Here is a 27,089-nt window from a genome sequence, read left to right on the forward strand (position 1 = left end):
GTGTCACAAGCCAGAAACGGAGACAGGACCCAATAGCGTTCGTTTTACTCAGTTTTATTGAGAAAGAGAGCAGTGCTTGCTTCCACGAGCCGATGATCGTCGGTCACGGGTAGCTGATGGCAGGAACACGGAAGTGGCACCTCCGTGTCGAGCGAGGGTAATCGTAGGCACCGGGAAAACAGGTCGATGACCAGACGGAGGAGCAAGGCAGAAACGGGTCCAGAAACAGGTCGGCAACAGCTATCAGGCAGGAGAAAACAGGGCAGGAGAATGTCGGATGGTACAGAGCTTGCCTAGCTGAAAGCATAGGTTCGCAGACGGTCTGACAGCTTCCTCTTGGAAGACGGGGGGTTTAAAAAGAGTCATCAAGCCAATCAGCGAACAGGGCTGTTGGCGCCAACGGGGCAGCCGCAGGTGCCCCGAATCAGTAATCATGACACCCAGGCTGACTCTTTTTTGTGACAATTTTACTTACTTTTGAAAAAAACTCTTTTATATTGTACAGACGAAGCAGGGGTGCATACATGTATCTTATGAAGTTTGTAAATAATTGAAAGATCACAATTCTCCGATTCCCAGTACTGAAGGGGACTTTTAATTCAGGGGGCCTTCAAACGTCGCCACTTACGTCATCAACACACACCTCGACTCGCAGTTCAGGAACCACTCATCTAAAATACTCTGCACATGCTTTAGGGATTCAAGCCGAGGAGCATATCACCACCAAAAAGGTTCTCTCCAGCACAGGAGTTGGGAACCTTTTTGACCCAAAGAGCCATAAAAGCAAAAATATGTTTACTTTTTTTTCTTGGGACAGCCACACCATATATTTTAAGACAAAACTTAATTAAACACACAAAAGCTAATTTTCAGCACATTTTATTTCTCTTTGTGATGTTTGATGAGTTAGTCAAATCTATTAAAAAAATAATGACGGAGCCAGTGTCCCATATCAATATAATCATACCACTTAAAATATATCTCCCTCCTGCAGTTACTTAAGAATGTTGGGGCTCATTTTGACTGCCATTTTTGTTCTGAATTATGGTTTCAAAACCATGTGCAAGCAGTCCTTTTTTTAGAAATGTCACAAAATTCTGCAAACGAGGATTCCAACTTTTTTACCTTCGTTGCAGACAGCGTTGGGCGAGGAGAAAGAGTGTGTACGCCCTTAGTATAGCTCCGCCCATTCCCACAACTCACCCAATCCAATTACTTTAGGTGCTTTGGTCGAGCTGCATGAATATATTTATCAAATAATTGAACACTTTCTATTTTATCTCATAAAAAGAGCCATATACGGCCTCAAGCTACAAAAATTGCCCATATTTTGCCTGCATGATTTATGTTCTTTAAATGCAATAACAATGTGAATGATAATCTTCTAGTAGTTGGTGTGCCTCCCATTTGCACTTGTTTTTTCTAAATCAATAGCTTTCATTTTTAAACTGCATTAAATGCAGTGTTCTCGTTTGCCCACATCCCCGCGTCCTGGACGCACCATTTTTGCTGGGGACGCATAATCTCAAATCAACGTGCGTCCCCGGGACGCAACCTTTTTGCCACAAAATTGTCATTATTACCCGATTACTTTTTTTTAACAAAGATTTACTGCACTCCAAACTTTTCTTCAGGCAGATCCGCCATTGTTGTTTTGGTCTCGCGGTTCGAGTTTTCGTCTGCACGCCGATCTCGGCCAACGAGTTCGAGTTGTGTAGTGAAAGGAAGTCCGTCTTTTTTTAGAAAACCGGCTTTTTTAGCTCAACTCATTAAAAAGAGCCGGCTCTCAAACGGCTCACTAGCTTTGATGATTGATATTGCGAATTATGTTGAATAAAGAAGTTTAGAAAAAAAGGAAGTGTAAAAGGAGAAAATAAAAAAAGACAGGTTTGTGTTTATCCCTTAAATCGGTATTTTACCAACAATTATTTGATGCAGAAAATGAATTAATAATTTGATGATTAAAACTGAATGAATATATAGATTTATACTATATATCTGTCGCCAATTTACGATTTTAACCTCGATAACACTAAATTTTGGGGACCCATAGATCTCTGTTGGGACCCATAGATTTTTGAGCATGCGAGTCCCCGGGACCCATCACTTTTCAGAGGTAAAATGAACACTGTAAATGTATGCAATGTTATAGTCTGGACTTTAAAAAGTAAAAATGTTATTTAAAATTTTGCTTTGGATTAAGGACTAACTATCAGTCCTATCTGTTATAGTGCTTATAGTTAATGTTTTTTTTTTGCAATCAGCGACAACTCAATACTAACAGTTTAAAATTCCAGAAGAAAAGTTTTCCCATCCCTGGCATAAATGATAACAAAGGGTGGAATCTTGCTCAGTAATGCCAATAGACTATTTGAGTGACAAGTGAGCTACTTATGACCTCTGTCACACTGAGCCCCCAGCAAGAGTGCTAAAGTGACACTTTAGTGACACACTAATCAACACTATTTACAGTAAGCCAACACTGAAGGCTATTGTTCGTCTTTGAATGATCATGCAGAGAGCTAGAGACAGGTGATTGATGGCAGCAACTGTTCCATTGTGGTGATCCCCCTGGCACATTACGTTCCTTTTTTAGCAGTTTCACTGAAAATATGATTATTATTATATATTTATTTATGTGCACACGAGTGCCTTAATTATTGATCGCCATTGACCAAACGAGGAGTTTGGTAGGGACAATAGTAAAAAGGCTTATTTGTGCTATTTTCTACTGTTCGTGTACAACAATCCGTGTTTCGCCACATGTTCAACTTTTGGATTTGGCTGAGTATTTGGACAAAGAAATGAAAGGCCTAAGAGAAGCAGTTCAGTTAAGGACATTTATTACAAAATAAATAAAACAGAGTGCAATCTGGACCAATTGATTGGAGAGTGTTCTCCCACCAAAAAGCACACAGTTTTTATAAGAAAGGGCTCTGGATTTGCAAAATGGAAAATTAAGCGATAACAGGGATGTCCGGGAACCTACATTACAAGGCAAAAAAAAAAAAACTTGTACAATGTACAAGAGATTAGAACTGCACGTAGCTGAATATTTAAGGTTTTATGATAAGGCTAATTTGCTGGGAAAGTACACTGATATGGAAGAGAAACATTCTTATGAATACAGCGAGTAAATACTTCATAAAATATGTGGATAAATATGATTTGGATTTATTACAACTAAATGAAAAATGTGATTATCAAAGTAATAATGTTATGATTGAATAATAAGACTAATATAGCTGGAGAACTCATGCGAAAGTGACAACATACTCAGTGACACATTTTAATAATCTAACACTACTCACTCACATTCATTCCCTGTGTTGAGTGTGTTACTGAAAAAGTAATAAGTTACAGTTTCTAGTTATTTTTGTTTAAAAAGTAAATGCGTTAACCCCCCGAATCCCACTCCCAGGTTACCAAAAGTACCGTGTTACTCTGAAAGCAACTATCCAGTTACAAACTGCCGTAAATGCTCACATTGAACCCTACACCCAAAAACTGCTTAAAATAGCCACATAACAAAATAAATTGAGGAAGAACATGAAAACATATGTCTGTTGCAATCTTGAGGGCTTACAAACCAATGTTCTATAATCTATATCAATGTCTCAGACGCTTTATTTTTTTTCTCCAGGCTTGGAGAATTATTGCAGCGGCATATATTGCAGAAAAAAATATCTGAATGAAAAGACCAAAATTCAGCAATTTTTACCATAAATTCTGTGCTCATGTTTGCCCTATTGATTTTGTTGTTTCTCAGTGACTTGAAAAGCACTATGTAAATACAGACCATTTACCATTTGTATATGCCATGATCCCTCCCCGCTCCCTGCCTACCATTCGCTACTGGTGACACGCAACCCAATATGCGCATATAAACTGACCCCCTTATTTCATTATTTTATCGCTTTAAATACGGCTTGGATGTGAGTGTACATGGTAGTGGAATATCAGATTAGGGAGAATTTACGTCTCCTCGTACTCTGCGCTTGAAACACCACCACTGTTACTTTATTTAGGTTGTATTTTGTAGGTATGTATTAACAATGTGTGTTCAACATCACATTCCTTCCAAAATATGGGTTGCATTCTACATTGAGCGCCATGGAGGGAAAGATACTGGTAATCTGAAATTTTAATCAGGGATCTGCTTTTTAAAAGTAGCCCAGTATTGCACCACGTTGTAACAACAGTTGAGTTACAAAATGTTATTACTAACGCGTTTCTGTGCTCGTTAACGAGAAGATTGCATTCCTGAAACGCGTTCCCTTGTAATTTGTTACTCCCAAAACTGTTCATTACAACTTTTATTGCTTCATTTTTGGGGATTTATCACATGAGTACACACCATACAACATCAGCATTATGCTAGCTAAGCTACTTTGCTATTCAGAGCTTGTTTGAACAGAAACTGTAGGGTGCATCTATGCCAAGTTTAGCTTATCTCTCACTGATACAGTGTGGTGCTGTTCACAGAGGTGGCCTCTGACATTTGGGCATCTTCTCTGTTCCTTTATCTTCTTGGCTCATACCTCACTGTGAATGTGTAAAACTGGAGTGTCATGCCCAATTTCGTTGTCACAATATGTTAACCCATTTTGTAACAATGACAATAAAGGTATATTCTATTCTATCTACACATCTGGAAAATATTACAAACTATTTGCTACAAATTTATGGAGGACCGATCCTGCCATATACAGGAATACATGTATGAATAAATGGATTTCTGGATATATGCCATATATATAAATGAACACATAAGTAATACCTAAATATATGACATAAATGTAATTGAGTAAATGTTTAATGCATTTTGTCATTCATTTATTTTGGTATTTATTCTTTCGTGATCATTCAAATGAGAAGGCGGCCCAGTTGCTTAAGCTTCTTACCTATTGGTTGACCAGTGATGAACTAATCAGCTACTACACCAATCAACCAATAGATGAAAAGCTCAACCAGTTTGACCTGCCCTCTCATCTGAATAACATTTTGTTGCGACAAAATACTCGACAAAGTACCCTACAAAGTATATGACAAAATACATGGAATGATGTATTCTTGTGCTAATGTCTTAAAAAGCATATCCATCCATCCATCCATTATCTGCACCGCTTATGCTCAGTAGGGTCGTAGGGGTGCTGGAGCCCATGCCAGCTATCTTTGGGCAGTGGGCAGGGGACACCCTGAACTGGTTGCCAGCCAGTCGCAGGGCACACAGGGACAGACAATTTGCTCGCTCATTCTCACCTAGGAACGATTTGGACCGGCCAATTAACGTAACATGCATGTTTTTGGAATGTGGGAGGAAACCGGAGTGCCCGGAGGAAACCCACGCAAGCACGAGGAGAACATGCAAACTCCACACAGGAGGTTCAATCTCATGACCTCAGAACTGTGCCGCACACGCGCTAACCACTTATATGGCATATATCCAAGGGAATTTTTACCATATTTTTTCCGCACTATAAGGCGTACGGCTAATAATTGTCATATATTTTTCATACAGAAGGCGCATAAAATTGAGACTGCATTTTGCTAATTCATGTATAACCGTTGGGCTCTTTATACCCTTACGGTGTATATTAATGCAGTCAATAAGTGTCACTGATAATAGTTGCATAAGAATCATTGGAACAGGAATCTAAACCTAGGTCGCAGCAGTGAGAAAGCCTACACGTAATCACCAGTGATACAGATTACGCACGAAAAGGCATTAGATCTTTGCTCATTATCACACTTTTTACTCACGATGCCAGAAACACTGATTTGCTCAGTGCAATCGGTCCCTCCACTTCTTCGCCTGAAGGTCAATATCATTGCGGTTTGAGATGTACATACATAAAAGAGCTTGAATAGATATTTGTTGAAAGACTTTCTCTTTAATATTAGTTCGTGCAGTAGTGGAGAGACTGTTGGACCTATCAAGACGCAGAACAAAATGCCCTATGCAAATCACCTTTTCTGGCACTCTAAAAATAGTGTTATAATGAATAAGTCCTAAAGCCTTTTCATATGTTCTCTGTACTCGTGGTGCTCCAGTGATAAAGTGCTGGCATTCTCATGGACACTACCTGTGTACAAATCCCATTGCATGCAATGTTTTGTTATTTCGGTCTGCGATAGTATACCGTAAAACCTTGTGTGGTAGCACACACCTGTAATTAAGGTATGCATTTCCAATTTCATCAACTGTATTCTGGAGTATACAAGACGCGCCAAAGCTATAAGGCGCACTTTCAAATTTCTGTCCAATTTGGGGTTTATACATTTATTTCTACAAATGGAAGCATTGTTCCTCAATAGACGTGTTTTCACGTTTGTCTTTCGTCAAGTGTCCTTTTTATCATCCTAAATTAATTACCCATCAGATCATCCTGGATATAATAAGCAGTTTGTCAAGTATGGTAACACTACAAACTAGACCAAAAAATCAGAGACTTAAGAGAATCTCTTAGAAAATGGGATGCTACACGTGTGATATGAGACCAGGTGCTAGAGATTGTTCACACAAGCTAGGCAGGCTAAATATATATAAGCGGCCACATGAAGACAATGATGTTAACTTGACGAGAGTGGAACTGGAACCAGTCACTGATTGTGTTTAAGGACCTGGCTTTTAAAACAATGCGTGGATTTCTAAGAAATTGAAAAAATATTATCTAAATCAGTGGTCGCCAACCTTTTTGAACCAGAGAGCTACTTTTTTGTTACTGAGTAGTGCGAAAGGCTTCAAGTTTGAAATGCATTTCTAAAAAATCATCTCATGTTACAGTCGTTACAATGTCATTATTGTTAGGTTGGAATCATTGTAGGTAAAGTTAAACCCTTAACGCTCCTGTACAATTAGGGTTAGGGTTAGGGTGCCTAAAATCCCAATCTAAGACGTACCCAAAGTAAATTGAATGCTGTTTTTGAACCATTTGGCGAATATAGACGGTTTTAGTCCCTTTTGAAAGGTAAGAGTCTGAAGTTTTGTCCCATACTCAAGTAATCACTGCACGTTGTACTAACATTGAGTAAGCCAAGTTAGACCACACAGAAATGAAGGATTTTATCCTCGCCGGAATTGTTGTTTTTTTTTTGCGATTAAATGCCTGCAGATGAGTGAATCATGGGCACATTAGCTGGAAAACTTGTGAGACACTAGCTTGAAGCTTTACCTGGTACCTTGTCAAATTTGGTCACAATCTGAAAAACTAAATATAGTATTTTACACATTTTTCCAACGGTAGGTTTACATGTTTTCAAAAATGTCCATTTGAAGATGACTACTTTACTACACTTAAACTTTGCAAATTTGTATTTTACTTTGGCCAATTTTCTAGCCACTGTTGTAAAGGTTTAAATTCTCTTTCCAGAAGTCAATCAATGATTGTGCATACTTGTGTGCAATGATGTTGAGAAAAAATGAATTATGGATTGGCTTGTGCATGTTGTTTTTGGCTTTGATATGAGTACACCACTGGAAAATGGCATAAAATTATGTAGGAAATTTCACAGGCTAAATAATGTGTCCGTCATCATTTGATTTCGTTACTATTGGCTGATAATATTAGGACCCTTTGGAGTCGATATTCGTTTTAGCAAACAGGCCCATAACAGGCCAACGTGGGCCGTAAAAAAAGCCGGCTATTGGCCGAAAAAAGTGTCCTTTAAATGGGGAGAAGGTAACTACCATATTGGGAATGATTTTACAAGTCTGTTTATTTTTAAAGAGGAGTTTTGGAGCCAAACAAACAAGTTTCCAGAAGCAATGTCCAACAAAGAAGAAACACTTTTAGGTAGATTTCTGTTTATCTATCGGCATTATCCTGTGCTATAAGGTAAATATTTTACACGATTGAAATTCACTAGACTCTCGCGGATGTAAGGAGGCCCTATTTGCCTACTATCAACGAATGTGATGGCTGCAAGATGACAGGTTTGGTGAGCTACCCTGGCTTAATGGTTTTCGGGTGTCTCTTTTCAGACTAATCGGGATGTGACTGTGATGCTGATAATTTAAAATGGTCATAAAATCTTGAATCCAAGAGTTTAAGCTTGATTGAGTGATTAGTGCTTGGTACAGTTTTGGGTGTATCGACATTTCGTTCTGTGTGCATTGTTACAAAGAATGACAAAAAAAGTAAATTATTCTTCTTCTTCTTCTAGTGACATCGTAAAGACACATATTTGTTTATCAAAAGTCGGCAGCCTGACAGAACATTAAGGGGTTAAAATAATCATAGTCAACCATTAAAACGTTGTTTTTAAAGACACTCATCTCAACAATTTCCCATGCCAATTAAAAATCTAATTTCTTAGAAAATCACCATGACCCATCACTGAGGAGCTATTTTCAGAACAAGTCGCACGATTCTCTGGCGCTCTTAGGGGGCTACTTGGTGCCCGCAAGCACCAAATTGGAGACCTCTGGTCTATTATATACAATATGATACAATATAACTTTGTTTCTTGAGAACCATTTTTTATTAGTTTTCCAGACACTTTTTTAATAATATTTATTCAATGAGATCCTTAAATGAGCTATTATATCTTGGTACACACAGTTACATGATCAAGAATAGCATTTAACATTAACTATATAATTCAAAGTATTCAGAGCGCCTGAAAATTATCCTTCTCTGTGTCATTTGTCAAAATCCAAAAATTTAATTTTATTTCTCATTAATTTGCACTCAGCACCCCATCTTGACAAAGCATAAATATAATAAGGCTGTTTTGTTTTAAAAAGGAAAAACTGAAATATGAAGTGATCATAGGTATTATGACCGTGTGCTCTGTATTGAAAATAAACACCCTTTTGAGCTTAGTACAGCTATGATGCAACAGCAACCAGTTCTTCCACCTGCAAAGAGCTCCAATGTATGATGGTCCATTTTTTACACTGGTGATACATGCTCATCTTAGCTTAGCTCAGGGGTGTCCAAACATAGCCAAATACAGAAAAACTGAAAAATGGAATGGTCATTTGGATTTTGTTTTGCACAGTTAACAAATATTACCAAGCACATCAATATAATTGTTTTTTATCTTCTTTTTTGTAGAATAAGTTACTTCTGTAATTTATTTATTATTAATCTTTTCAGAAAGGTGACTGGTGACCTAATTTCTTCAAATTGACAAGCACGCTGTCCTCCTTTACCTTCGACCTTTTGATCGTCATTAGCTCTCTTTTGTGAGAGTGGCCCAAAGGACATTAAGTCATCAACTGATTAGCAAGGATCAGCCCTTACACCTCTCTGACCCTCATCCCATTCTGTATAGCGCCGTTTTTAGGACTAACTAACAAATACTTTTTGGGTGAAGGGGAGTACATTTGCAGAAGGAACACAAATTTGTGCCTCTTTAAATTAGTATATTTATGTGTTTACATTCTTAGAAATGTACGAGAGTGTTTGTATTAAGGACACCTACTATTATGTTTTTGTAAAGTGTCAAATTAGAGTGACAAAATACACTCGAACTTGCAATTTCCAAGAATAAAAATGGCAGCTTTTTGAGTAATGAATTCACAATATCTAATGCATTAATCCCTCATTTTCCACGGGGATTGAGTTCCAAAAATGTTCCGCTACAGTCAAACCTGTGAAGTAGAAAGCTTGATTTATTATTTACTTATTAAATACTCTGGAACAGGCCCATTTTACTGTCTCAAGCATTTTTAACAAATAATACTTTCTTAATTAAAGTTTTTTGTTGTTTTTTTTTTTACAAATAATTTTAATCTCTCTCTCTCTCTCTCTCTCTCTCTCTCATATATATATATATATATATATATATATATATATATATATGGCAGCACGGCGGCACAGTGGTTAGCACGTGTGCGGCACAGTTCTGAGATCGTGGGAACCTCCTGAGTGGGTTCAAATCCAGCTCCCGGCCTTACTGTGCGGAGTTTGTATGTTCTCCCCGTGCATGCGTGGGTTTCATCCGGGCACTCCGGTTTCCTCCCACATTCCAAAAACATACATTTCAGGTGAATTGGCCGGTCCAAATTGTCCCTAGGTGTGACTGAGCGAGTGAGTTGTCTGTCCCCGTGTGCCCTGCGATTGGCTGGCAACCAGTCCAGGGTGTCCCCTGCCCACTGCCTGATGATTGCTGGGATGGGCTCCAGCATCCCCGCGACCCTACTGAGGATAAGCGGTGCAGCTGATGAGATGAGATATATATATATATATATATATATATATATATATATATATATATACTGGACTGTCTCCGAAAATTAGAATATTGTGATAAAGTTCTTTATTTTCTGTAATGCAATTAAAAAAACAAAAATGTCATACATTCTGGGTTCATTACACATCAACTGAACTGTTTCAAGCCTTTTATTATTTTAATATTGCTGAATTTGGCTTACAGCTTAAGAAAACTCAAAAATCCTATCTCAAAATATTAGAATATCATGAAAAAGTATACAAGTAGGCTATTCAACTATTCACCTGAATCATCTAATTAACTCGAAACACCTTGCGAGGGTTTCCTGAGCCTTAAAAACACTCAGCTTGGTTCAGTAAACTAAATCACAAGTATGGGGAAGACTGCTGTCCAGAGGACCATCATTGATACCCTCCATCAGGAGGGTAAGACACAAAAAGACATTTCTCAAAGAGCAGGCTGTTCACAGAGTGCAGTTTCAAAGCATATCCACAAAAAGTCTGTTGGAAGGGAAAAATGTGGCCGGAAACGCTGCACAACCAAGAGAGATGGCCGCAGCCTTAACAAAATTGTGAAGAAGAGCCGCTTCCAGAATTTGGGGGAGCTTCAAAGACAGTGGGCTGAAGCTGGAGTCCAGGTATCAAAAGCCACAGTTCACAGACGTGTCCGGGAAATGGGCTACAATAGCCGTATTCCCATGGTCAAGCCACTTCTGAACTCAAGACAACGGAAGAAGCGTCTGACTTGGGCTATGGAGAAGAAGCACTGGACAGTTGCAGAGTGGTCCAAAGTCCTCTTTTCAGACGAAAGCAAGTTTTGCATTTCATTTGGAAGTCAAGGCGCCAGAGTCTGGAGAAAGGCTGGAGAAGAGCAAAATCCAAGTTGCTTGAAATCCAGTGTGAAGTTCCCACAGTCAGCAATAGTTTGGGGAGCCATGTCAGCTGCTGGTGTTGGTCCAGTGTGTTTCATCAAGTCCAGAGTAAATGCAACTGTGTACCAAGAGATTTTAGAGCACTACATGCTTCCATCTGCTGAAAAGCTCTATGGAGATGAGGATTTCATTTTCCAGCATGATCTGGCACCTGCCCACAGTGCCAAAACCACCAGTAACTGGTGCACTGACCATGGCATCACTGTCCTTGATTGGCCTGCTAATTCCCCTGACCTGAACCCCATCGAGAATTTGTGGGGTATAGTGAAGAAGAAGATGAAAGACACCAGACCTACAAATGCAAATGAGCTGAAGGCCGCTATCGAATCATCCTGGGCATCAATAACACCTCAGCAATGCCACAGGCTGATTGCCTCCATGCCACGCCGGATTGATGCAGTAATCCGTGCAAAAGGATTCCCAACCAAGTACTGAGTGCATCAGTGGACATTTTCAAATGTTTGATTTAGTTTTGCTGTTATAAAATTATTTTTTTTTACTTGTCGGTTGAAAATAGTCTGTGTAATATAGTGTAACAATCTGTGAAGCCCTTTGAGACTCTTCGTGATTTAGGGCTATACAAATAAAAATGACTTGACTTGACTTGGTCTGAGGAAGTATTCTAATATTTTTCGATAGGATTTTTGAGTTTTTTTCAGCTGTAAGCCAAAATCAGCAATATTCAAATAATAAAAGGCTTGAAATAGTTCAGTTGATGTGTAATGAATCCAGAATGTATGACATTTTTGTTTTTTTAATTGCATTACAGAAAATAAAGAACTTTATCACAATATTCTAATTTTCTGAGACAGTCCAGTATATATATATATATATATATATATATATATATATATATATATATATATATATAAAATCATGGTGTAACAGTAATTTAAATCTCGTTGCATCCAATTTTTCACTACTTTTTTATCAATGACAATCAAAACAATTCAATTCTTTATAGCTGTTAGGCGAAAATGATTAGAACGGTACTTGAAACAATTCCGCACTAAAGGTCAAATTAAAATAAATCAGTACATAATACTGTGAAAAATGGGAAAACATGGCACCATATGTTTAAGTTAGTACATTTTGCAAAGTGTGGTCATAGGGTAAAAAGGACAAAGCTCATGTTAAGAATGAACAAAATGCTTATCGTGACAGAACGGGAGTCAAGTGGATGGGGTTTGGGCCTGCTCAAGTCCCTCTAACTGTGACACTGTGACTTGTTTTTTTTTGTGCTCTGTCTTTGGGAAAGTAAACAGATAAGAGTCGTCTTGATCTAAGATCTGTTAAGGATCAAAAACTCAGAAGTAGCTGCTGTTTTGTTAGCACACAACCACTGGCACCAACTATAAAGTATTAGAAGCTGAAGAATATAGAGACTAGTGGAATGTAAGTTAATTACATTTGAGTAGGTCGTCTCCAGGAGAAGCTGTTAATGAGCTGTGGCACTTTTCCTGGTGGTGCTACATGACTGTTCCTAATTGTGATGTCACATTAGCTCCAAATTGCTCCCTCTGACGAAGTATCCTGGGGAGAGGGTCTTGAGCCCCTTTCGAACCACAAATTAAAGCTGGAATTTTCCTGCCTCGCAGAAACGCCAACTTGTTTTGCTCTTCCTACCACAATATGATTGGCCGTTGTGAAAGGGATGAAGAATTCCAGAACATTTGTGGCTGCTAGCCAATACGGGTAGGCAGTACTCGGATTCGCTACCGATAGTTTTTGCTTGGAAGTGTCATGATCATTGAATGATTAAACCTTCCCCCTTGAGTTGGTTTATGTTAACGATAAATGCAACACAAAGATTTTAGGCACTAAAAATCTTATGGTATTTTTTTATCAAATAACTACAACTCAAACTTTAATAAATTAAAAATGAATATCAATATTTCTCTTACAACTGCTTCAGAACAAAAGCCAAGAGAGTAAAAAGAAAAAAGCAGCAATGTAAAGAAAATACAAATGTAACAATGTCAACATGTCAACTTTACGTTCGGTTGCACAATATTAAGGAAATGGTCAGAAAGTGAAACATGTAAAAAAATAATACAATCTAAAAACCTTTAACAGTATAAAAATATAAAATACTTTTACCACAACAACTGTTACAGAGCAGAAATCATGAGAACCAAACAAAAAAAAAATCTGCAATATAACATAGAAGCCCTTTACTCGTTTTAAAACCAAATCAAATATATTTGTGAAGCACTTTTCAGGCAATAAATCTAAATTTAAAGTGCTGTATAAGGCATTCAGTGTACAATAAGAAAAGAAAATAATGAAATCCCTCCCTTTGTGTCCAGCCAACAACCGAAGCACCAAATATGGAGACACACACTATAGTTAAAATACAATAAAACAAAATGAATAGGAACAGAAATGAAATTTGATTATGGCAAGGCACAGACTAACCAAGTGAGGAAAGGGACTTGAGGTAGACTTAGCCACACTGATAGGGATGGCAGCAGATGGCTTTAGGACTTTCAGTCATTAAACCACACCCTATCAGTGAACATTTGAATTGTCTTAATTGTCATTGATAACATCGTCGTGAACATTGCTTACCATCCGAGGTTAAACATGGAATATAAGACCAAAAAGAGAAAAAACAGTTAGATAAAAAAGAATGTAAGAATTATTAAGCTAATATGTAGTGGTTGTAGACTGGTCTAAACTTTAAAGCAGTGAAAAATACTGCATTCAAGTTCAAGATGGTATAATGCACAGGTTCACCATCTTATGACTAACTAGTTGTTTTTTTCTTATTGTTTGTTATCTTTCCTCATAGAATAGAATAGAATTTATTTTTATTGTCATTCTTTGTAACCATGCACACAGAACGATATGTCGATACACCTGCCCCGTACGGTTAAACTGTAGCGAGCCGATGCAGCCGCAGCCAAACAGGGCGCCGCCATTTTAAACCCAACTGCTGTGTTGGGAGTCATTATGTGACCAAACCCCCCAATTCCAACCCTTAATCCCGAGCACCAAGCAGGGAGGCAATGAGTACCAATGTTGTAAGCACTGTTCCCTCTAATATTCCACTGGTCTGAGCGTTCACACAAAGTCGGTGAGCAACGCTTGAAACAACAGTGAGCAACCATAATCCCAAGTGTGGCAAGAGAAATAATTATCAAACATGTCCAAAACGTGTCATCAAGTTACATTTTGCTGAGTTTCCGGCAATGCAAAATTATTTTTCTCTTTTGAATGAATTGACTCATGTACAATTGCAAAGGTTGTACGGTCTACAAACGTCGTTTGTTCTTACAATTCTTTCACAAGATATCCATTTCTTATTTTTTCCTGATAAATTTTGTCGCAGAATATTAATATTTTTAGGGGCTTATTTAGTCGGTTGCAAGATACAGGACTAGACTTAGTGACATTTTTTAGTACAATGTTGACAACAAGATTCACCTAATACAATTGGAAATTATTTGAATGCAACACAAACTTTTTCTTCTTTTTTCCGTGTTTTTTTTTTTAACGTTTTTTTTTTAATTCCTTTAAAAAAAGTCTCATTGTGTTTATTTTTTCCGAGCTGTTACTTTTTTTTTTTTGTTCTCCATTTACTTTTTTCCTATGTTTCTTTCTTTTCTTTTTTTTCTGGCTTTTTCCTAAATCTTTCCTTCTTTTTTTCTCTTCCTTTTGTTTCTTTTTTTCCCAGCTTTTCACTACTTTTTCATTTTGGTATTTTTTTCTTTTTTGTTCTATTCCCACCTTCTTTTAGGTCAGTTTGTGCATAGTTTTACATAATATTTGAACATGTTGGGGTTAATGAAACAAAAACTACCTGAAGAGCCGTTTAGGACCCGAAAGAGCCGGTTCCTTTTAGTGAGCCGAGCCAAAGAAGCCGGTTCTCGACAAACTCTACTAACTTTACTTTTCTACTTTGTTCAACATTGACTTCAAAATACCGCATTTAGGACACAACGTCAGGGGAACCCGTGTATTTTTACCTTTATGCACTGTAACTTTGACTTAAGTCGCTTCTTAATTAGTAATTTTGAGCCCTCATTTTTGTGCGCTGGCTAGATTTTCTTGTGCGTTGAGAATGTGCGAGCAGTGCGCAATTGAGGGGACACTGGTTGTAAGTCTTAGGTATGACTCGGCCGAGGCTTCAACCAGCAACCTCCCAGTCTCGGAGCGGGCACCCTACCATCTAGGCTACCGAGCTGGTAAATTTTTTTTTTTACCTTAACATAAAGTTGTTTTTTTAGACATTAATAACTGTAATGTCTAATAACTTGTGAGAATTTTTTTTTTAAATGTTATGTTTTCTGGAGTAAAAGTATATCAAAACCTACCTATAAAACCATTACTTTTAATGCATCCATTAAACAAATTGTTTGTTTAAACACTGCATTTTCACATTTTATATTGGGGGAAGAAATTATTAAAAGAGAAAAGAAATTCCCTCTCGAGTGATTTACCAATAGTATAGACTTTTGAACAATTGTTGAATTTATCAAATTTCTCCTGACATCTTATTTTATAATTACTCACACCACTTCAAAGAGGGCAAGACAGTTGAAATAATCAAAAACTAAATGTTGAGAGGCTGATGTTTTTCAAACCTTCAGAAATGAAAAAATTATACCACTTCACATGTGTGCTGACAATTATTAGATTTTTATTTATTTAACTTTACGATTGTAACACATGAAGTTTCATTTTGACATCAGAAAAAAATATTCAATTGTGATTCAAGAGTTCTGCTGAAAGTGATCGATAACTTTAGTAGGCACTCAAAATGAGGAGAGAAGACATAAAAGAATTTGGAACTTGCAAGGAGAACAGGAGGGCTGTACAAACAAAATATCCCTCAAAATGCAGAATTCTAAATCTGTTCTCAAATGCCGCTCCTGAGCCCTTTCATTAAACCTCCTCGAGAACAAAAAGCAGATAGGCCCTAAAGGGTGTGTGACTCAAAGAACAGCAATGTTATTGCCCAATGCTGATAAAGTTCATAAAAGTAAAACTACAAATTGCATTTATGCAATCTGATTTGCAGGTGTTCAATATTAAGAACAGAATAAACCTCTTAATGATGAATGCTTACTTTAAGTCGTTAGAGTAAGAATGATAAAATTATAAAGCGATATAGCATAGATTGAAGAATAATTTTGTCCTCTCATGAACTTGGCAGCATGGAGTCTCTGCCCTGACATGCGCTTGTCACTGTTGCGTCAATGAAGATCTGCCTTCACGCCGATTAGCATTATAGTGTATATCATGAAATGTACATTATAACTCTTGGCGAGCAATGGAGGGTGAGATGTTTTAGACCCTTGCGGGGAATCTTAATTATCAGACTGTTCCAATGAACATTGGGTGGAAATGCAAGAGTGAATGCATGTGTGTGTGCTTGTGTGTGTTTTTTATAAACCAATTAAAGATACATTGACAACTATGCTCCAACCACAGAACCAGCAATCTAATCAGCCATGCAGGTGAAGTTATGCTCAATGTCCATGTACTGAACAGGCTGAAACCACAGGCTGAAAACATACAGTACTTGCCGAAGAAACCTCTCTCTCATCTTCATGGATTTTAAGAAGGCGTCTGAGAGAGTATAGATAGCTGCCTTCTTGGCAACCAGGCAGAATTACAACATGGGACAGAAACTAGTTCAGACCATAGAACAGCTGTACGCCAATACCAGCAGTGCTATACTGATCAACTGTACCGTTAGAGAGTGGTTTCAAACCAGAGTTGGTTTGGGAAAAGGCTGCTTTCACTCTCCAACTTTATTTAACATCTTCCTGGGAAGGATCACGACCAAAGCCCTGGACCAACATGAAGGTATAGTCAGCATTTGTGGATATTACATCACCAACCTCTGTTTTGATGATGATATTGCAGTAATAAAAGGAGAGGAAGAGGAAATTAGAGATCTGGTCAACTCCTACCTGTCACGACCAGAACAAACAGTAGACTCAAATGCGTAATGTTTCACACAACACTTAATTAAGGAATCGGGGGGATCAGGGAAAGAGGAAATAAACAGCGATCTGGTGCTTGCTGGGCAGGTGGAACAAGAATCCCTCGCGGCCGGTGACAGGTGGCGAGTCGGACAGCCGATGCCGGAGAGCAGAGCGTTATCGCGGATCGGACCAAGTCGGGTAGCTGGGACAGAGAACAGAGCGTGGTCGGGGATCGGAACAAGTCGGGTAGCCAGGTTAGGAGACCGAAGCGTGATCGGGGATCGGAAGCACGTCAGGGAACCGGAGACGATCGAGAAGCCAGGGCAGGGGGTCGATAGCAGGAATCAGGGAAAGGAATCAGGCAGGAAGACGAGGTGGGTGGACAGGTCGCAGGGTGCAGGGACAGGTGGGAATCAAAACGGGAGCTAAAGTCAAAAGTGCTTGCCTTGCATGTGCTGAGGTTCGCTGACGGACTGACAAAGAGTGACCAGAAAGAATGCGCTTAAATAGGGAGCGGGATAATTCGGAAACGAATGGCAGCTGGGGCTGAAAGAGTGAGTGCAGGTGAGGGCAACCAGCGGGCAACTGACATGATCGTGACACTAACCCAGTATGGACTAGAGATCAGCACACACAAAAAAAAATAATGATGAACAACCCCCAAGTCATCACCGCAAACATTACAATACTGTCTCCGATTGTAAGTATCTTGGAGCTGTCTGGTCATGGCCAGTCATGGCCAATATAGCGCCAACCACAGCCGTACTTGCAAGACAAACCCCTCTGAGGAGGAAAAAGAAACATTGCAGTAAAAGAAAAAATCTGACTCATGCAACTGCTGGTTACTTCCATCTTCTTCTACGCTTGAAAGTCACAGCAAAGTTGGAAAGAAAAATCTAGGCCATGGAGATGCGATGCTAGAGAAAACCGTTAAAATTACAAAATTTTGTGCATGCTTGGGTAGTAACAAAATACATGGAACGGCAAAAATGATGTTGGCAAGCTATTTGGATTTATTTTCATTTTGTTTCTGTCGCATTTTATGTTAGTTTTGCCGGAGATCAAAGAGATCAAAGCCAGGAGAGAAAGCTTACCACGTGTTGTGAGTCATAATTTTATTCATATTTAGTTTTTTTTGTCTTTTATTAGCATATTTGGTATTGTAATAATCCAAAAGTAATTGAAATCAAGTTAAAGTAACCCTACCCAACCCTGGTTATGGGATCCATAAATAGTTTAATAATAGCGTTTTTAAATTTTATTATTTTATTTATTATTTATCTACATCAGCTTTTGGAAAGTATTTCCTCTTTGTTAAAAATATTTTGCCATACGCTGGCTAATGAATGTATTTTGAAAATATATAAACTGTCAGTTTTTTTTGTGTGCACATTCCTACTTTAAAAGTGTTGAGCTTCATAATGTTGATGTGAGACACCATCATATCCATTTTGACATGTCCTTTGCGCTTTTGGGCAGCGCCACTTCCGCAGCCTTGTTGGTTGCTTTGAATGACGGTTGCCCTTAGCAGCGATTGCAATGTTTTATGTGCCATGTCCTTGTTGAACTCACTGAATATGTTATATGTGCACAGTTAGGATGTAGATTTGACACAATGGTAGGATTTATGTAGCTTAAGGCTTTGGATTTGCCCTGCTGGGTCACATTACCCCCAAACTGTCAACTGACAGATGACTCAAAAACAGACAGCTTCAATATGTCAACAGCACCAAAAAGTGACCTTATATTTTTTCAGGCCAGTGTTTTCCCTTCATGTGCCCTTGTTTGATTTTTTTCCTATTTTTTTCAATCTGTTTAGAATGAAGAACAAGCTGTGGTATTTTGAGTTCGGTACTACAGAGACCATCTCAGCCACCTGCAAGAAGCTTAATGAGTGCATTGAGGTCGAGGTGAGTCAGGTGGATTTTAAAAAGATATGCAATTTTATTTTCACAGGAAAAGTATATTGGTGAGAATATAACTAAACCTTGGTCTTTGCAATAATATGGCCATTAAATTAAATAAGCACAGAAGCAGATATTGTACTATGGTCTTAGTTTGAAATTTCTGCACAAAATAATACTTATAATGAGAAAAATTACTTTCTAATGTGAACATGATTTTTGTAAATGTTTAAAGCTGAAAAACATATTAACAAACTAAAATCATGAAAAAATAATATGTTTTAGCAAGGTGATCATTTTATAGTTGAGTAGACATTTCAATTAAGGAGAGAATACATCAATGGATTTTGAACCTGCAAAGAGAGCATTTTCTTTTTATTAAATTTACTAGGTCACAAAAAGCAAATCAGCCCGGAGGGGTGTGGAAATCCAAGACAGCAACACGATTGACCAATAGTGACAGTGAAACAGTGCACAATAGTCGAAACGACAGACAATCGTGCGCAATAATAGTCAACGTAACAAACTATCCCAGCAACCTCAGGAAACTCTTGCAGCTGTCTAATAGTAAAAACAGAATAAAAGATTTACTCATCATTCCCCCCACCCATTTTATTTCACAGAAACAATAAATTAAATTATGAGCGTTCCGCGTATAAAAAGACAAGTTTTGGGGGGTTGCCCCTTATAATCCGGTGCAGTTTATAAAGCGGAAAATACAATAAATTATTTAATTTGCTAGATTACTTTACTTTTATGAAAAACTTACATGTGCCTTACATATGTGTTTCAGTGCGACGGCATCCCATTAGACCTGAGCAACACCTCATTGGAGGGAATTGCCGTGCTCAACATTCCCAGCATGCATGGAGGCTCCAACCTGTGGGGGGAGACCAAGAGGCGGCGGAACTACAACCGCTTGAGCAAAAGAGGTCCGGACCGGATCCCGAACAGCACCATCACTGACCCCAAAATGCTCAATTTTTGCATGCAAGGTGAGTGCCAGTTATGGGTTTTGTGTCCCGCAATATCTAAACCTTGAGTCTTGTTCGCTCCACTGCATTGTTGCAAAGTAGCCATACAGACAGCAATATTACGCTCAGAAGAACATCACCCAAAAATATTTCAATGACTCACTTAAGTCTTTTTGGTGCGTTTGCAGCCATTAGCCTTGAGCACAGAGCACTCATTAAGCTTTATTATCATAGCATACCCGAAGGCCTATTTGTACAGTAAAATCAACTGAATAGAGGAAAAGTATTTTTATGGATAATGGTCCCTTTGTTGCGAACAAGAGGGAAAATCATTAACATAGAAGTTCTTTGAAAATCTAATATCAAGACAATTTCAGATAGACTTCAGCCGTACCTTAAACCAGTGGTACCCAACCTTTTCTGTCTATCCATCTATCTATCTATCTATCTATCTATCTATCCATCCATCTGCCTGTCTGCCTGTCTGTCAGTCTATCTACCCTGGACATATCCCTAGAGAGGGGTGACCGACAGCAAGACAAACACATACACAAAAACAAAGAAAATTTAAAAAAAAGGGCAAAAGTAGCAAAAAACACGACAACAAAAATGTTTTGACCATGGCCATCCCAAATGGCTAAACACCCAAAAATGTTAAGCACCTCGGTACCCAAGTTGGTCATGCTTTCGTCCCTCCAGAGGAAACTGGACACAAGAAAGCGGCCATGTCACTCGGGTCAGGGTGACACAACACACTCTTCTGTTCAACAGCAGGGACAGACAGCTTTCACTGGTTTACCCCTGTCGCATCATACAGGTGCTCTGCCCATTCCTTAGAACGTGACCAAACATCGCACTATCCTTTCACAACACCTCTCCACTCATTCTTATCACCAACAAGAGCTCGAGCTTCCACTATATTTAGACCTCTTTCCTGCAGTGCACTCATAACACCATCAATCCACGTCAATCGCGGCCTTCCTCTTGGTCTCCTTCCATTGACTTCTGCTCTGTAGATCCTCTTCAACATTCGCTCCTCATCCATCCTCTCCATATGTCCAAACCAACCGAGTACTCTCTTATCCAAACGCTTGCTCAGTTGCACTAATACTCTAGTTCTGTCCCTCACAATTTCTTTTCTCAATCTATCCAATCTTGTCTCTCCTAAAATACTCCTCAAACACTTCATCTCAAAAACATTTAATTTCCTTCTCAAATCTGCATTCAGGCTCCAAGTCTCTGCTCCATACACCTTAGTCGGCACAATCACACTCTCATACAGTCTTCTCTTAACATCTGTAATGATGCTCTGGTTGCTCATCACTTTCCTCAGAGCACCCAAAACCTTGCTTCCTTGATTCACCCCTCTGTGGTAAAAGTGGCCAAAAAAAAGCGGTCCGACCATTTCCTCAACCGCATCAAGCTTTCTTATACCACCGGACTCCCTTGTATTGTCCACCAACCAAAGTCTCACAAAATTCAATAGGAAACATTACATATGGATCTGTTGCAAGCGCACGCAAGAATTGTTTTTATACAGTATGTACAATCACATTTTTAAATGCAAAAATCCTTTTTTGTAATCACAAGACACCTTTGGTGCATGGAAATCGCACATCTGATGCATTGTATTTTACTATACCCTTACATAATTGATATTGAGCTTGCTTAGTTGTGGCACGTAATGGCATACAGTGTGCATTTGACCCTACTAATGTGCTGTAACACCGCGTTTTGTGCTAGCCTTGCACTAGGCAAAAATAGCAATGAAATTTAGACATTAGTTGTGAGTGGCTTCTGTGAGAGCCTTCCCTGGACCCTGCTTCAAGCTCTGACCTGATTTCACCACATGGTCCTGAAAGTATCCTCTTTAAGAAGCACACACTGTTTTTATAACATAGTTGTATCCTTTATCTCATCAGGTTGGCTGAGCAGAGGTACAATACTGTGCTCACGACTCAGCAGACTTGTACTCTTACTTACCCTCCTAATAATGTATCTTTTTATTTTTGTATTTTCTTTCTTAAACGGATGAAAAATGAAAAATGTTTCATCCATTTCCAGTACAAAGAAAAGAAAATACAGTAATACCGACAATGATACGAGCTGCTAGAGATATCACAAATTCGAGATACAAGATGCTTTTTGAACCAAAGTCGGGGTTTTAAGGTCATTATATTGTCATCAATTTTATCCTATTTCTGGTACAGTATTATGATGTTTAATCACTGTTTAGACACGTTTGTAGTAATTATGAATCTGTCTTCCATAACTATTTAGGCTTTTCTCGGATGGTTAGTTGGTTATTACTTATTTTTATCGCTCAAGCGGCAAGCAATTCAAAGTATGAGCACGATCGGGGAACAAATTACTCCAGCATTTAGAGGTATCACTATATGTGAAATTAGTTTCAGTAATTTTACAGAGGTTTTCCAAATTAGGAAAAGATAATTGATTCAATCTTTGTAGTCGGTGACACGTGAAAGCAAAACTATAAATAAATGAAATAAACACAAAAAGGAGTCAAGTCACATAGACAAGTCACATTTATTTGTATAGCCTGCACAGGATTACAATTACACCATCGCCTGATCTTAAACAACATGCGGGCAAGGAAAAATCAGAACCTCAGCGTGAGGAAAAAAGAAGCCTTGTGAAGGGGCCTTAAAGGAAAATTTGTGTGAAAGTAGAAAATATAGATAAATGAAATAAACACAAGAAGGGGGGAAGATAAAATTCCATCATATATAGTTCCGTCCGTTTTATGTTCAGACACTTCAAGGGATATTGCGTATTATTTAGTGCCACCTAGTTGTAAAAAATACTATACTTCATTCTTTAAAAAAAAACAACAACGACATATACATTTAAATAATAAGAGAAAATACTCGTAGGTCGAAAAATTTGTACTTACAGTATTTTAACGAACATAAGCCTCACTTAGAGGGAGCTGACATGGTTGTCTGCCCTCTTGCTGCTAAGGGTAGCCAAAAACGTTATTGGCGTGTTCCTACCATTAATGACAGTAAAGTATCCATGACGTTAGTTTATTTCTCAATTTTTTTTCTATGTCTCTTAGCTAATAAAATGTATCAGTATAACCATGTAATGGTTTAGTATAATTTCCTGGATTTTGTTCATACAAATATTTTAAAAAACAATTATGAAAATAATGACACCCTTTAATAGTTTAAAATAGTGGAACCAAGGGGCAGTATTTTTTCCCACTAATATCTTTTGTTTAAATAACAACAATTTTTAAGACTGATGTCTTATAAACTGCCTGGAGAACAAATAATTACTACTCGAATCTTGAGGTAAAACAGTACAACCACTTCTAAGGGCAAACGGTAATAAACACTTTAATTGTTTGAACTGTTTTGTTACATTTTGCCTTAAAACTTCGGCTGCACCCAAATCTGAAACTATAATTGAAACTAGTGGCATAAGCAAATTTCAAAGATCCTATGTGTTGCGGGGCTTTTTAGTAATATGGGACACAGGTTCACATACCATCCATCCATCCATATCCTGCGCTGCCTATCCTCAGTAGGGTCACGAGGGTGATGGAGCCCATGCGAGGCATCTTCGGGTAGTAGGCACCCTGAACGTGGAATCGACCGATATGGGTTTTTCAGGGCTAATACTGACACTGATTATTAGTATTGAGAGGAGGCCGATATTTTGAGCCGATATTCATTTGGTGTAAAAGCTTAAAAATTAGTTTTTAATAATGCAAAAAGAAACAAAGAATATTCATTATTTATTCAAGTATAACTTTAATAGTTTTCTGAAGTATTTTACAGTAAATTAATTAATATTTCAACCTAACTAACATGACCTATATTTCACTTAAACAAAAAACCAACAGTGCAGAATATAAAATCAGGCTTGGCATGTAAAGGTACCGTATTTTCCGCACTATAAGGCGCACCGGGTTATAGGGCGCACCCCGAAAAAATAGTTTTTGGTCCAATTTTTGACATAGATAAGACGCACCGGATTATAAGGCGCTACAATGGGAACGTGGACAAAACAGTCAGATAGTTCAGTCCAACCGATTACCCCCTTAACATTCCCAAAGCTTGCAAAGAAGCAAATACGTGTCGTGGACACGTGCGGATGCGGTGTCCGTACGATGTCACTTAAATGCGTCATTTCAAGTATCATTCGGAAGGTTAAAGTCTTGGGATTCAAGAAATGCCAAACATTTCTTAGTTTCTATTTTCATTTTGGCTCGCAACTTTACTGTGCATATGACAATAAACACTTGGAATTGAGTTTAATTTAAAAATAGACACTCCATTCCATCCATTATCTGCACCGCTTATCACAGAAACATCGAGTTCAGTCTGAAACAAGATACAGGGACAATATAAAACCCGAAGTAGCTCACCGAAGTTGTTGTGTTCATAATAACGTGCAGCCAATGTCCTCTTATATCCGTGAGGGTAGTAAATCCAGGACAATAAAATAATTTCAAATACAGAATAGAAAAAAATGCTTTCTCCATGCCGTCAGCCACGTGCCATAAACATTCATCTTTTTTTGGCCAATTGCAGGCTTTGTGTTTAAGCCAATGCCAGCCTGTAAATGATAAAAAGGATCCGCCTCTTGACCTCCGAATAACTTTAGCCAATAGTGATCGATTCAAATGATGATTGACACATTGGTCAGCCAATGAAACGCCGGTAAATAAATCCCAGCATACACCGTTGTTTTGGCCAATTGCAGGCTTTGTGTTGCCGTTTAAGCCAATGCCAGCCTGTAAATGATAAAAAGGATCCGCCTCTTGACCTCCGAATAACTTTAGCCAATAGTGATCAATTCAAATGATGATTGACACATTGGTTAGCCAATGAAACGCCGGTAAATAAATCCCAGCATACACCGTTGTTTTGGCCAATTGCAGGCTTTGTGTTGCCGTTTAAGCCAATGCCAGCCTGTAAATGATAAAAAGGATCCGCCCCTTGACCTCCGAATAACTTTAGCCAATAGTGATTGATTCAAATGATGATTGACACATTGGTTAGCCAATGAAACGCCGGTAAATAAATCCCAGCATACACCGCGTACTACTTGGCGTTCACGGGAAAATCGAGTCGGCGGCTGCAAGTTAGTTGGAAAACTTTGCAATTTTAAAATTGATCCATAAATAAGGCACACTGTATTATAAGGCGCATGGTCAGCTTTTGAAAAAAATAAAGGCTTTTAGGTGCGCCTTATAGTGCAAAAAATACGGTACATAAAAACTTAAAAAGCTCCCTGAAACCTTTTACAATAACCGAAATAAATAAAATAAAATTCAAACAACATTACCTAAATCAACTTTAAAAAAGTGCAATAAAATTTCATCGGAGTTTGCAAATTGAAAAGTGTGGGCACTCCTGTTTTGAAGCCAGATTGACCAAATAATGTTTAACAAAAGCTCATCACTTCACCTTTAGTTTTAATGTGATTTTTATGCTCTCTCTCAATCACAAACACACACACTTGATTGATGAACTGATGTTATGATAAGAGCTAATTCATGTGTCTCCACCTGAACGTACCTCTCTAAGGGCCCAGTCACACAGCCGTTTGCGTCTGTATCACGGGTAAAATTTTGCGGGTTTTTTTTGCCCGTGGTTGCCCGCGATGGAAAATGCGCAAAATTGGCCAACCCGCTGTTCATCGGTGGTATGCCCGCAAAACAGACGCCGGCGACTGTTCCGCTTCCTCAACGCGTCATTTCCGCGTCATTTTCCCGTGTGGACCACGGGTATAAAAGCTCCCGAGCCGGTGTTGTGCCCAAATCTGACTCCTACGCAACCACGTAATAACACCGCGATACAGGCGCAGAACATGCTATTACCATGCTCCACCCACGATTACCCGCTGAAATTTCCCGTCCTACCCATGTGTAATCACGCCCTGGCCGCGGCCAGAGCACGTCGTTCCGCGTCATTTCCGCGTCATTACCTCGTGTGCCGCCCGCGGTTAACACGTGCTCAAAGTTTTGAGCAGCTCAAAACTTTTTCGCGCGGCCAACCGCGTGTGAATTTCCGACCGCGAGTAAAGCACTGCTGTATCTCGTCTATATGGCGGTCTCAAAGCGTTCAACAGCGCCCTACAGCGTCTGCTTCACGGCCATAAATTTCTGGCCGTGATTCAGCCTCGATGCGCCCGTGAAAGGCTGTGTACCCGTGCTCTAAAGTATTGAGCAGCGCAAAACTTCCGCGAATTTCCGACCGCGTGTTAAGCACTGCTGTATCTCGTCTGTAAGGCGATCTCAAAGCGTCCAATAGCGTCTGGCCGTGATTCAGCCGCAAACGGCTCTGTGACCAGGCCCTAAAACAAGTTAACTACACTTTTTAGGGGTCCCTCAATCGCAAACACCTTTTTTTTATCATGGATCCAGACATGTCGGGTCAGGTTAGCTAAGCTTCTGCGCTCTCTCTCCTGCTTCACTGGCTCTGCCCGATTCACTTATCCAATCAGAAGTCATGGGGTGGGTAGCAGGAGGGAGGAGGGGAAGAGTACGAGAAAGAGAGGGAGTCTCAGCTGCATGAGACTTAATGGTCGTCTCGTTGAATGAAAAAAATGCCTATGCCGATACCAATATATGCCAAATTCCCAAATATCGATGCCGATAATAGCCCTGCCTGATAATCAGTCAACCTCTTTCCTGAACTGGTTGCCAGCCAGTTGCAAGGCACACAGAGACGTACAACTCACTCGCTAATTTACACCTAGGGACAATTTGGACCTAATGTGAAACGCATGCTATTTTGAATGTGGGAGGAAACCGGAGTGCCCAGAGAAAACCCACGCAGGCGCGGGTTCAACATGCAAACTCCGCATTGGGAGGCTGCGTTAGCTGGAATTTAACTGTGGTTGGTTAAAGAAATACACAGTTCAGAGTGTGGTAAACTACGGCCCGCGGACCACATGAAGCCCGCCAAGCTTTTAATTCATCCCACCTAACGAAAAGCGTATAAATATAATGACAATTTATATGACGGTAAAAAAGTGCTACTCATAGAAAACAAATGTTTTATTGGTGCCACTCTTGTCCCCAGTGTTTTATTTCTTTTAATGTTATTATTTTGTTTATCACAATATTTATCAAGTCAAGTCAAGTCATGTTTATTTGTATAGCCCTTAATCACATGAATAC

The 27,089-nt window shown here is 38.9% G+C and overlaps 1 protein-coding gene across 4 annotated transcripts in view; it reads left to right on the forward strand.

The window, feature by feature from the left end:
• Positions 1-27,089, forward strand: part of dgkg (diacylglycerol kinase, gamma) — a 158,470-nt gene that overhangs the window by 97,450 nt on the left and 33,931 nt on the right. For all 4 annotated transcript variants that reach the window (XM_088352146.1, XM_088352149.1, XM_088352148.1 and 1 more), the window contains 2 exons: positions 18,872-18,962; positions 19,750-19,951. In XM_088352146.1, coding sequence (XP_088208272.1) covers positions 18,872-18,962; positions 19,750-19,951 — 293 coding nt within the window. The remainder of the gene's footprint in view (positions 1-18,871; positions 18,963-19,749; positions 19,952-27,089) is intronic.

The sequence above is a fragment of the Urocampus carinirostris genome, chromosome 14, assembly GCF_059441175.1.
Source record: "Urocampus carinirostris isolate Australia breed hairy pipefish chromosome 14, RoL_Ucar_1.0, whole genome shotgun sequence".
Classification (NCBI taxonomy): domain Eukaryota; kingdom Metazoa; phylum Chordata; class Actinopteri; order Syngnathiformes; family Syngnathidae; genus Urocampus; species Urocampus carinirostris.